This window comes from Aphis gossypii, chromosome 1, assembly GCF_020184175.1.
Source record: "Aphis gossypii isolate Hap1 chromosome 1, ASM2018417v2, whole genome shotgun sequence".
Taxonomy (NCBI): Eukaryota; Metazoa; Arthropoda; class Insecta; order Hemiptera; family Aphididae; genus Aphis; species Aphis gossypii.
In genome coordinates this window covers 66,627,057-66,640,090 of record NC_065530.1, presented here as the reverse complement: position 1 = coordinate 66,640,090, position 13,034 = coordinate 66,627,057, and the positions used below count along the sequence as shown (strand labels likewise).

The window sequence follows — 13,034 nt, the reverse complement described above, 5'->3', positions numbered from 1 at the left end:
ATACAAGATTGTTTAGTATTATTTATTGTTATATAACTATTTTATAAATGCATCAAGTGCTTTAATAATTTCAACATTAAATTTATTCCTAAAATATTTTTAATAGTACTTAATTCTATGTATTAAAATCAAATTTTGGACGAATAGTTCAAAATGAGTTGTATGCAAAAAGTTTTTGATGAGTGGAATTTTACGGGAAAGTATTAGAAAACCCCAGCAAAACGTGCTCCACTACTGCATTCATTTAATTACTTATAACAACTAATAACTTATTTGTCCAGAGTTCAATTTTTTGGATCAAAATATTAAAAAAAAAGTATATTTTTTATTAAGTAAAGGTGTTACAAAACGATAATGATCAATAGAAAAAAATTTGTTTTTCTTGGAAAAATGTTATTTTGTTAAAATTTAGAGATATTATATAAAACAAATGTTTTCGAAAACGTTAGCGTTTTCTGAAATAATAGAAACAATGTGTGTCTTACTTTAAACGGATCACCGGATCACCCCATACGTGTACGTATATACATTATTATATCGTGATGTGTTAGGATTATTGGTATTATAACAGTAAACGGAATTCGGTGTTGGTGTAATGGTAGGTCGGCAAGTCGAAATTAGAATTGAGCTTGGACAAAAACACGTACTCGCTTGTGTGTGTGTGTATATATATATACACATAACTCCTGGGACACGCATAATGCGTCGTGAAGTATCCCAAACAGATCGTAAAAAGAGCGCTATTGCAATCGTAAAAAGATACAGTTTTGCGGTCCGGTGAGCCGTATATTTGACCGGAGTATACGAGTTATATACATTCTCGTTTATATATTATATATATGTATACTATTACATAGGCATAGGGTATTGCTTCACGTGTATAGGAATATAACTATACATAAAGATGCCAACAGACGTACCCCAATACTGTATTATGATGGCGGTAGTCGTATATATATATATATATATACGGTACACACACATATATACATATATAATATAAGTGTAGTGTGTGTGTGTGTATTATTGTAGTTGTATAATAGTTGTAGTGGTATTATATTAGTTGTAGTTGTGATAGTGGTAGTATTGGTATTATGGTATTAGTAGTGTTTTGGTGACTCGATATTATACGAGTATAGGAATTCAAACGAAACTTCACGGTATCCCTCTTTTTTTTTACCCTTTTACGTAATTGGTTTTTTTTATCGTCATTTCTGGGATGGCTATTAAAAAGTCGCTATAATTTTTTTATTCAGTGAAATATTTTTGTGTGCGCTCTTTTTAAAATTGTTTTTTTATTTTTTTATCGTTTTCGACTACATACTAGAACAAATCGATAGAAATATATGCATTTTCCCAAACTCAGTAATCTTATTTGTTATACTACGGTCTACGGCAAATGATAAAAACTTAAAGATAATATAAGTATACAATTTAATGAAAATATAGATAAATTAAGTTTTTACAAAACATAATAATTTATACTCTTAAAAATTCTAGAAAGTTTTCAACTCTCTTATAATATTTATGGCGATTAGAAGTAGATAACATAACAGTTAGTAGTTGTATAGATTCTCTGTGGGAGAGGGGGGGGGGGTAATTTTAAACGTATAAAAATAGTTAACAAAACTTGTACTAAGCCACTAAGGTATTTACAAGTTGTTATCGAGCACTATAATTATGTGTCTCTTAGAAAAAAAACACTATATAACAGCAAACCAACTGAAAACAATTAACATTTAAAATTATATTTTTGAGAACAGAATGAAAGATGAAGTACATTTTAGTAGAAAGTAGTAGTGATGCAGCATAAATCGTAAGTACAGCTAAGTATATAGTTCAGAGTATAGTGTGTTTTGTCCATTATTATGTAAACTACAAAAGCTTTAGTGCCTGGTTGGAACGACCGGGAGGGGGGGGGATTCATAAGAATAAAGTATTCGATTCAATGTATTAGTATACAATACATACACAACCATAAAAAAGCCACTGCAGAGGATGAAATTTCTGTTTCGTATAATATCGAGATAAACATTAAAAGTACTGAAAATACCACTGGTGCCGTTGCCCGTTGCAGTCAATATATTTCAAAACGCTAGCGATTATATGAATAGACGAGTTTATTTCCAAATCAACTAAGCCGTATACAATAATATAATACATATTTAGGGACAGTAGAGTGTGTATTGGACGTACATTCTAGTCGACTGTGCAAAATTCGTGATTTTCAAAACGTTATACTGAACTCACTAAACTTTTTGTGGCCGAAACAATATTTTAACAACTTTTTTTAACACATAATGCAAATGCAAATTTTTATTTAAGTTTGATTCAATGTGAACATTTTTTAGTTGTAACGAACTTCTTAATAGTTCGAGGTTATTTGGTAGAACTTATTTTTATTAAGTCGTTAAAATGATTATCTGTGAATCAAGATCTCAAATTATTTATTTTAAAGTTTATTTTTAAAGAAGTACCGTCACATTCATACGTTGAACCAAACATTGTTTATAGTAAATTTTTTAACTTGATTTTTAATTTGGAGTGTTTATCTGAAACAAACATATTTAATCCAGAATCGTTCGCATCAGAACTTGATTAAATTTCTCTTTTAAAATCAAATTTTTTTTTGAAACTCATTGAATTTTAATCTGTAAGATAGCTTTATAGAAAGTTGAAAACGATTTCGGCTTCACTATTCCATTCGCAGGAGGTAAAGAAAAAACAGTTGTTCAATAATAACACTGCATTCCGAATTTTTTGAAATCAGTAAACCTAACTTTATACTCAGATTTAGACCTTTTTATAAAATTAATGAATTGATTGATGTACCTATTTATAATCATCAAAATTGGTTATAAAGTTAAGGAAGTATAAACGTTCACTTTCAAAATTTTTACAAAGGAGATCGATTCTTCTTGAACAACCTTTTGATTTCTCACAATAAATCGCACATTAATTTTCCACTATCACGTAGTTTGAAATTTAAAATAGTTATCATATAATGGTAATATGTTTAAAAACGACTGTTAAAAATGCGATAGAACCTATATTATACTATTTTTTTCTAGGGAATCTATGAAGTACTTTGCTATAAGACATTGTTATTAATAATCACTCGTATCACAAACTTTGAACTAACAAGTAATAGAACGGAAAAATATATATATATATATTGTTTTAATCATTATATAATAATACAAATATAAAAACTATATTATATAATTACGCCATTTTGACCCGTAAAAAATGTGTCTGCTAGGCGGTAAACACGGTACTATAATTCGTTTTGTATAAAAGCAGCGTTTACAGCGCGAAACTTTCTTGAAATTCGAAAACGAAAATTCAACGAGTACCATTCACCCGTCACCACCACGTCTTATATATGTACACCACAGTAATTCGTGCGCGATAATTGTAAAACGAGGCACACGCTTAATATTATATAGATACCGCGAACACGTGTAAATACATATAATCGACTGTACAGGGGTGTATATATATTATATACACCATGCGTTTCGTCTAAATGTTGGGGTCGTCGAACAACAAAAGGATTTGACGTTTGCATATATATTATATATACATAGTTATAGATATACTTTATGTATTTTATTTCTATTAAAATCACACGCGCGTGCATGCGCGAACATATTCTTTAGATGCGAACGGGACGAAGGCCCAAAAGTACCCAACATATTGACGTACATACAGGGCGATGGTTTTTATATCGTGAATCGACTACATCCCGTGGGTGATTATTAAATAGGTTGAAGCTTTTTTGACAAATAACAAATCGTAATCTTAGTACGACAATTTTTATGAAACAAGAATAGAAAAATATTAGATAATAATAAATTTATATAACATGTTATTAAACGTTTGGAAATTCTTTATATTTTCCGAGATCGTGGTCGGTGGCGCGCGCCGTATAATGTACAACTCATGCAAATATATTGCACAGAGTATATACTGATGAGCAGAGGGTATTTAATGTATTCGGACCGAATTGGAATTATTATTGTGTCCCCGCGGATTACACGCGGCCGCAATCGCCGCTGACAACGAGAGCACATGCAATAATTTTCATAGGAACAAAAGCGTTTCCATGACGATCGGCTGTGGAGGCGGAGGTGGATGACTGTTACGACGATGACGACGACTGCGGCGACAGCTTTAATAATAATAATAATAGTAGTAGTTGTTGAAGTAATAGTAGTAATAATAATATTATATTGTGACGAGAGAGCCCGCGATGCCGAATTTCGAACTTAATTAACATCAGATGTCGGTTTAACACGTTTTCCTGGGACCGGAAGTTAAATGACCCCGTAAAAGTGTAGTGGAGGGGGTTTACGTCGACGTCGTTGGGAACTGTTTATTTTCTCCATCCTCCCCATTACCAATACACTTAAAAGCTGTGACCCTTTACCCCGCCCACTGTACCAGAGAAACTATTTATATATATAACACTGCACTAAAACGTACTCTATACACACTACTACGACAACTACTACTTCCGGTCCGACAAATTTCACAGACGAGAGGGTTAGTTTTACAGTAATTTGCTAACTATATACAATAACAATTAACGTACTACCGCGCCATCCCCTGTAGGTCGTCGTTTTAAACGACCCGTTTAAGCTATTCTATTCCGGCCGCTTCATATAGACGGCACCGCGTCGTATCAATTTCATTTCGTTATTGTGCCGCGTATTGTTTTTAACGATTTCCGACTTAGAGACGTTCCGACTTTTCGAAACACGTATAATATTATGATCATCAAATTTCATGAATGTTAAGTTAAAGGTAGGTATTTACCACTTCTATTATTGCGCGAGTATGTTTTCCATTACGACTTAAATTGGGGGTTATACTCATATATATTTTGTTTCTACAAGCGTGGAGACATTGAAATTTCATTAAATATCTATGGTATATAACCACCAATTTTTATCTATGATTTATTTGTAGATAACAGTTCTTTTCTATTTGATGATGTTTTTTTTTTGGCGGTAAGGGAGGGGAAGAGATGGAAATTTTGTTCATTTTTACGTATTATTCCCCAACATGTTTTTTGTGTATCATAAATATTTTTCAATACAACCATGCATTATTATCATGTGTATAATCATTGATTATAAATAATATATATTTTATATATTTATAATCAATGGTATAATATAAGTTGTATATACATGATATATGCATACATGGAAGCAAATAATTATATATATATTATATGACATTTAAATATTTGCACACAGTTTATATAGGAAGTTATACATTATATGACATTGTTAATGTGAGTCGTCGCATCGTGATAAAATATTTGACCGCTCGGCGTTCAATGGTTTATTTTAGTACCTACCTCAATACAATATAGTATATTATACGTGAAATATCGGTGTTTGTTACAAAGTAAAATTATATATTAGCCATTAATAGTTATATCTGGGGTTTTTAATTTTTCTATTTATATAGGTACGGTATTTTGATAAATAATATACTATACCTATATTTGAGTTAAATAATAACATAAACGTAGAGCGCGTCTTAAAAAAAAATCATAGGGAATACGACTAAAAAATCCCCCAATCGTAATTACACCATTACCGGAAACAGATAACTACGTTATTCAGTTTTTCGAACGAACGCGTAAAGTAGTCGATATTTTACTCCGCGCGTATAACTTACATATTATGCTGCATATAATAGTGGTTAAATAAAAAATCGTTTTAATATAACACATATGATCAAATATTTACTATTTAGCTCGTTGACTCCGTGTTTAACTACTCATGACGTGTATACATTTAATACTATATAAGCGTATCTATCAGAAAATCTTTTTCTAAAAAATTGTAGCAATTCGTGGTCCTCTATCATGTACAGAATATAGACAAAGGTATATAGAATTCAATTGAAATTGAGTACAATCGATTATCGGATTTATGCACTTATTACGTCAATTATAATAACAAGTATCGAATTTAATTATATATTGTATATCATAATTAATAAATATGTAATATTTGCATTATGTAGGAACGTGGTATAAAATAAAAAAAATAAATATTACCTACGTTATTTTGTTTACGCATTAACATTTTCACACGAAATTAAAAATTGTTTTATTTAAATTTAGAAGAAAAGAGTTTTAACATAAATCCAAATAATATTATAAATTAAAAACGGAGTAAAAAAGTTAGATTACAAAATGTTATTACTTATAGTGACATTATTAAGCCGGCGTGCTCGAAAATCGTTTAAAAACCCATTCTTCTTTCTGTCTCCAACAGGAGGCTTGCCCACGTTTTCTCAAATTTAATTTAAAATCATCTTTACAATTCATTTTCATTACTTGTTTGTTATTAAAAAATGAACTTAAAGTTTTATTTTTCAATATAACACGTTTTATAATAAAGTTTTTTAAATATACTCATAACTTTTTCTTTAATTACTTAGATTTCAGACGATAACGCTGATTTAAATACTATATTCAATTATAGATAAATGTAAACAGATAAAAAGTAAAAACCTTCATTTTTGGAGACTATAAATAATAAAATATTTAATAATTAATATCGAATCAAATATCATCAACATGATAAATATTCTGAAATAAAAAGTAAATTTACTGTATTTAATGGACCATATGACTTGTATATTTTAAACTTAGAATAAAATAGTATTTGAATAAAATGTTTATTGTTTTAAAAGTATTGATTTCATGATAAATACAATTTTTACAGGGTTCATCATTTGTGTACTTAGCATTATTAATATTTCAACAGACACAAATAATTGTTCGTAAAAGAAAACCGAAGACATTTTTTTTTTTAATACTATATAATGTGTATAATGTACTATTCAAGTATTTAAATCTAAATAACATTTATTATATTAAATTAAAAAAGTAGTTTTACAAAGAATTATCAAGGGAATTCATTTTCGTAGAATAATACAAAAGAATGACGGTTTGCGTACTGGTAATTTTGATTAATTATTTTCAGTATTATCATTTCACTTAGTCATAAGTTAGCTTTAAGCTTTTTACATTTCCAATAAATTAATTTATACTTAAATATTGTTATCTTACTAGAAAATTCTATTTTTACTGTTCGTTATCAATAATATATCATTTATTATAGACTATAAAATTACGTAAGTAATTCGGTATGAATTTTATAATTGAAATGCCATATTTATTTGAAAATTGTTTTGTCTTATTTATTGTTACAATGTATCTATTCAATGTTTATACGTCAATTTTGTATTTCAAAGAAAAATAGATTTTATTAATTCTGTTAGGATTATGCTAAAACGAATAATGACAATTTAGCGCTTAGTGAATTATATTATATCATAACGTTAAAAATTGTGTACAGTTGCACGGATTTTAACTTTCAAGAGTTGGTCCTATTGAATTAAACACGTCATCATTTCGAAATTATGGAAATGACCATTTCATTCCATGGTAGATTACTCTATTTTTATTTTATGACGTTATTGAAAATAATAATAATTAATAATTATACAATAACTATTGGCAAGCTAATATTGCCACAATACATTATAATTGCGTGGTTCACTATTCGAAACGTTATGTTAATGACAGTGTACGAGAATTACATCCAATGACATAAATCATACGTACAGTTTTATACTTGTCATTATGTCGAGAGATCGACGTAAACTATAATACTATATTATAAAATAATATATTTGTTTATAAAAAAAACCACAATTGTTTAATATTATGGACAAAAGTTTATCGGCAGTAATTAAACAAATATTATTCCACATGAATAAACTCGCTGTCATCCTAACAAATGGACATTCAATACCATTTTAGCGTGACAAACGAGATTATTATAGTTTTTACAAAGAATATTATTTGTAAAACACGTACAAAATATAGTATTGATAAAAAATGATAATTTTTTTAGTTTTTCTCAAATAATATGCGTATTATTATTATTATTATTATTATTATTATTTATTTTAATGGCGAACAATAATAAATTATTCTTTCTGTAATTTAGAATCGTCATATCTAATGCCAAAGCAATTAATAGATAATTAAATTTGTTGTTTTTTTCTAATATTTCTAACTTTGTTTTTATTTAAAAAGTAATTACAAATTTCAATCTGTACAAGTTTATGTATAATTAGTAATTTTAGAGACAAAGAATTTACATTAACAGAATAAAAGATGGGTGCTATATCCAGTAATATCAACAACTGATAGGTGTATTAGACAAGACTAAAGTAAGTCCCTAGGTTAATATATTTTTAGTCATCAGTTTATAAGAGTTAGTACAAGAGAAAAATAAGTTTAATTAGCGGGTTTTGGAGGTTTTGAATTCTTCGATTAATTGAAAAGCAATGCTTTTGTAAACTGATTTAGTGTTTGCATTTTGAGGATTATATAAAAATATGAATATTGTTATTTGTTATATTTATGGAGTGGAGACAAATTTAAGCGTCTAATGTATCCAAAGATTAATTAAAATTTTGAAGGTTTAGTTGAACCTCATATTTTAATTCCATATGTTCAGTACGTGGTTTATAGATTAAGATCCTGCATATTAACAATGTCTTACTTGTACTTGAAGTGGAACGACTACGTCCAGTCTTGTGTCCGCGCTAGTCTGGCCGGCATCATTGTTGGCTGAACATCTATAAGTACCCGCGTCTTCTGGTCTGACCGCTTCTATTGAGAGTACCTGACCAAGAACCCTAGTTCCCGAGCCCGTTTCTAACAGTGTCGGTTCGTTCTCGTCCAGTACGTGATACCATCTGATGGAAAGGAAAAAATAGATACTTAGGTCAGTGTAGGTAGTATACTAGGCATAGTATAAATATATAATATATTTAGATTGTCCTTTAACAGTAAAAACATGCATAGGTCTCAATACAATAACTATGGTTTTTTTATCAATCATAAATATATTATATAAACGATTAATATCCAATTTTTTCTAAATAAGTTAATATTTTATTTTATGTTAATAATTACTAATTATTAAAATTTAAACGTTAATTTCATTTTTTTTTATGTTTGACTTGCAATATTAACGAACAAACGGATGAAAAAATAGGTATCTATATCGTTAATATATTATATGAATAACAAATTATTGATTTTTAAAATTATTGTTTTTGTCAAATAAAATATAATTCTGTCTATTGGCTCAAAAGTTTAGTGTTTGAATATGTATAACTAATGTGTAAGACTATACGTAAGTGAATAATAAAATGTACGGTTAAATTATTAAATACATTTACATTGTAATAAAAGATTGTTAATAGCTCTTATAGGACTTAAAATATAATTTAAAAAAGAATAATTTTAGAACAATATATTGTAGATTTTATTATTAAATAACTTATTTATAACTTTTGGTTTTATAGGTATTTTTTATTTATGTCTATAATATAATATATTTTCAGTAACTTATAAGACAAAGTAAACTAGTTCGATATGAATTTAAAAAAAAATTACTATTAAATTATGGATCATAAAAATTTAAAAATATTAATATAGATTTGGGTTTAACAGTTGTTACTTTTTCAATGATATTAGGGTAAGTTATAGTCTGTCTCTTTCATTCGATATTCATATCGCTGACGCAATTCATATTTTTATTTATCTATGGTAGACAAATTTTGATTTTATCACTTAATATACGTATCACTCAGTATACGTGATTAGGCGTCTACGACTTTTTTTTACCTAAAATGAGGATGCGGACATCCGGTTGTGATGCACGTGAGAACGGCGCCTTCGTCTTGGGCAACGCGGACCGAACTCTTGTGAGCGACGATTTCGACCATCTCATTTCCCGCGGCCTCTGGAACGCATACAAATATTTATTTTTAATTAGAGTGTGGAAGATGAGACACTTGTGGGCACAGGAAGGGCCGGTTAAGTAAATGGTCTTTAAAGCATGAAACGTAAGGACAAGTAACGTCTTTCTCATTATCTATATCAGGACGACGGCGATGGTGGCGGCGGTTAGTGTTGGGACGTTCGATGCTTTTGTACGTCCATCCATCCGTGTAATCTCGGGTACTACCAGCAATCGGTCGCTATGGTTACACCTACCGGATTCGTAGATTTTCCAGAAAAGGGTTACAATGTTATTATTTTGGTTTTCGGGTCACGTGCTAATAATAATTACTGCAAACAGGGTTTATGTGTCTCGCCGTCGGGCATATTTCCCATCAAGTACAATTTTTTGTACACCTATATCGCTGTGCGCAATGAAACTTGTTCGCACAACTACGAAGACTCGATTTACACCGTCGTCGTTTCTGTCATAATAATATTACCGTGAACGGCTATGTTGGCTGGTGTGCTGGTCGTCAATTTTCTGGTCAAAGTGTGCATCATTTGACACGTATATGACGAGAACTGATCGCTCGATTCGAGATTGTGAACCAATAGTTCACCAGTGTGCATTGCGTGATATTTTCCGTCTGAAATGAAAAATAAATAATAATTATTACTATAATGTATTAAGAGCATATCATATTGAATATTATAATATATTGATTGGGCCGCTGTGGATTTATATTTTGTCACAATCAACAGAACTTTGATTTCTAAACGGTTAAAATTAAATTTATTTTACTTACAGAGATTAATTCAAATTTAAAAAATGAAATGATGAACATTGAACTTTTATTGGACGACTAACTACAATATAATATATATTTATATACTGTAAAAGCAGTTTAATATGTTTATTCTTACATAAATAAGCCCAGACGGTTAAAAAATTAAATGGAACATAAAGATATATGTATATATTAAATAACAAAGATAGATTCTATTTCCAGTATACCAGACAACTATAAAGAAATATATATTAATTTTTGTTTATAAATAAATATAATACATGCGATTAAATAAATAATGGTTAAACTATATAATCTGTAACAATCCATAAAAAAATTACATACATTTTACTTCAGATCGTTGAATAAACAAATCATAATATATATCACTAGGTATATATATTTTTATATTTTTATTTACTTTTATAAAATTGTATTTAAATTACAGTCTGTGATTTTGTATCGAATCTGGCGGCTATTGTTCATACTAGTTAGTTACTTATTTTATTCAACAGTTTTAATTGTGATATAATATAATATTATATTCGTTTGAAATGTAGTGAGTGAGCATGAAATTAAGTAGTGAATTGTGCAGATATAGATACATTAAAAAAATTAAAAAGTGTACCAATTTATTATGACAATCATACTAATATAAAAATAATTTTAAATTTTAAACGAATTTATCATTATATTATAAAATAATAAATTGAGCATTATGACTTAAGTTATAAATTAACTATTTATTTATTAATATACAATCTAAAATATATAGCTGATATCTATAATTTTTTATAAACTTAAGAATTGGTAAAATCGATAAGTATGTAATAGTATTATTTTATTACCTATTATTATTATAAACAGAAGACATAGGTCAGTACTTAAAGTAATAAAATTAAATATACTGGTCGGTGGTCAGTATGTTTCTTCTATCGAAATAGTTCAGTAGGATTGATAATCACCAAAATAACATAAGAAGTAATAAACACAACAAAAACATATCCAATATATAAACGTTGTAATTATTACAGCTAATGTTACTAGATTTAAATTTTTTAGAATCAAATTATTGCCTCATATTTTGGCACACATTTATCTAATTGTCAGCTCTTTTTGTAAAAACACATTTTATATAATTATTTAAATCGACGTTAATATAGCTGAACGCATCACTGTAGTGCACAGCTGGCTCGGAGTATTCAGATATATATTATACAAACATATGCACATCACTTAATCATAGGATAATCGTATATGTTTGCAAAATTATATTATAATATATTGTGTATATTATACCATCTAATGATAAATGAATACCCAGTTAATGTGGTAAATTAACATAATTTACATTGATAAATTATGTAAAATGATATCGCATGTCAACTGTCCACTGTCCAGATAAATTGTCCAAATTATTGATTGTGACGTTAATATACCTATATTATGTTTATACAGGTAACTGCATTTACTTAAATGCTGTTTCCTAAAACTAATTTATGATAAAATAATATTACAAAAATATAATTTTATACAATAGATAATAGATGATAATAATGATATAATTATTATAATAATGTACAAAACTAATCGAATAACATAGATACTGAATTCGTTATAGTATCTACAAATTATACATAAAACATTATCAAAATTAGTTAATCGTTTATGTCCAAGAGTAAAATAAATTTCTAAACCTAATATTCTCTTTACACTATTTTAGAAGATGTTGAAAGAAAAACACTATTTTTTATGAATAAAAATATATATACATTAAAAGATATGAGTTTAACTAATTTACAAGTAAAAGTTCTCCTAATAATAATAAAAAGACTAAATCAAGTCTGTTACGTTTTGATTACATTTTACAACATCCAGATGCTATAGTGATGTTTATGGCTTTATTTTGGAACTAATTGTTTGATTGATACTTTGGTAATCCATATAATAACAAAAAAGTTAACATTTTGTCATTCTATAGTATTTACTAACTAACAATAGTAACATATTATGTATAAAATTCGATGACAATACATCGATGAATTAACCAAATAATAATAAAAATAAAAATATAGTACAAAATAATGTACATATCATCGAATAAAACACGAATATTTCGGTTGAATTGAATTCTACTTTTTACAATTATTTCTTATTAAACACCAACCTCCTTGTAAAGATGGATAAATATAGAATCCTGGTTCTTGAAGCCACGATACGACCTTGACTAAATCTTTCATGAACGTTGGCGTTACGCATTCCAATACCGCTGTGCATCCTTTGGCAGATCCTCCGTTTACCACGCGAACCTCGAGGCTGTAATCTTGAGCCACAACTAAAATCATAATGAACTTACATTATCAAAACAATTATTTCGTCATCATTTTTGATCTCATACATATTAG

The 13,034-nt window shown here is 28.3% G+C and overlaps 1 protein-coding gene across 9 annotated transcripts in view; it reads right to left on the bottom strand.

Moving 5' to 3' along the window:
- The window catches only part of LOC114132868 (cell adhesion molecule Dscam2), a 123,196-nt gene that overhangs the window by 48,191 nt on the left and 61,971 nt on the right, over nt 1–13,034 (bottom strand). For all 9 annotated transcript variants that reach the window (XM_027998462.2, XM_027998464.2, XM_027998465.2 and 6 more), the window contains exons 3-6: nt 12,797–12,964; nt 10,342–10,488; nt 9,743–9,860; nt 8,610–8,805 (exon numbers count right to left, since the gene is read on the bottom strand). In XM_027998462.2, coding sequence (XP_027854263.2) covers nt 8,610–8,805; nt 9,743–9,860; nt 10,342–10,488; nt 12,797–12,964 — 629 coding nt within the window. The remainder of the gene's footprint in view (nt 1–8,609; nt 8,806–9,742; nt 9,861–10,341; nt 10,489–12,796; nt 12,965–13,034) is intronic.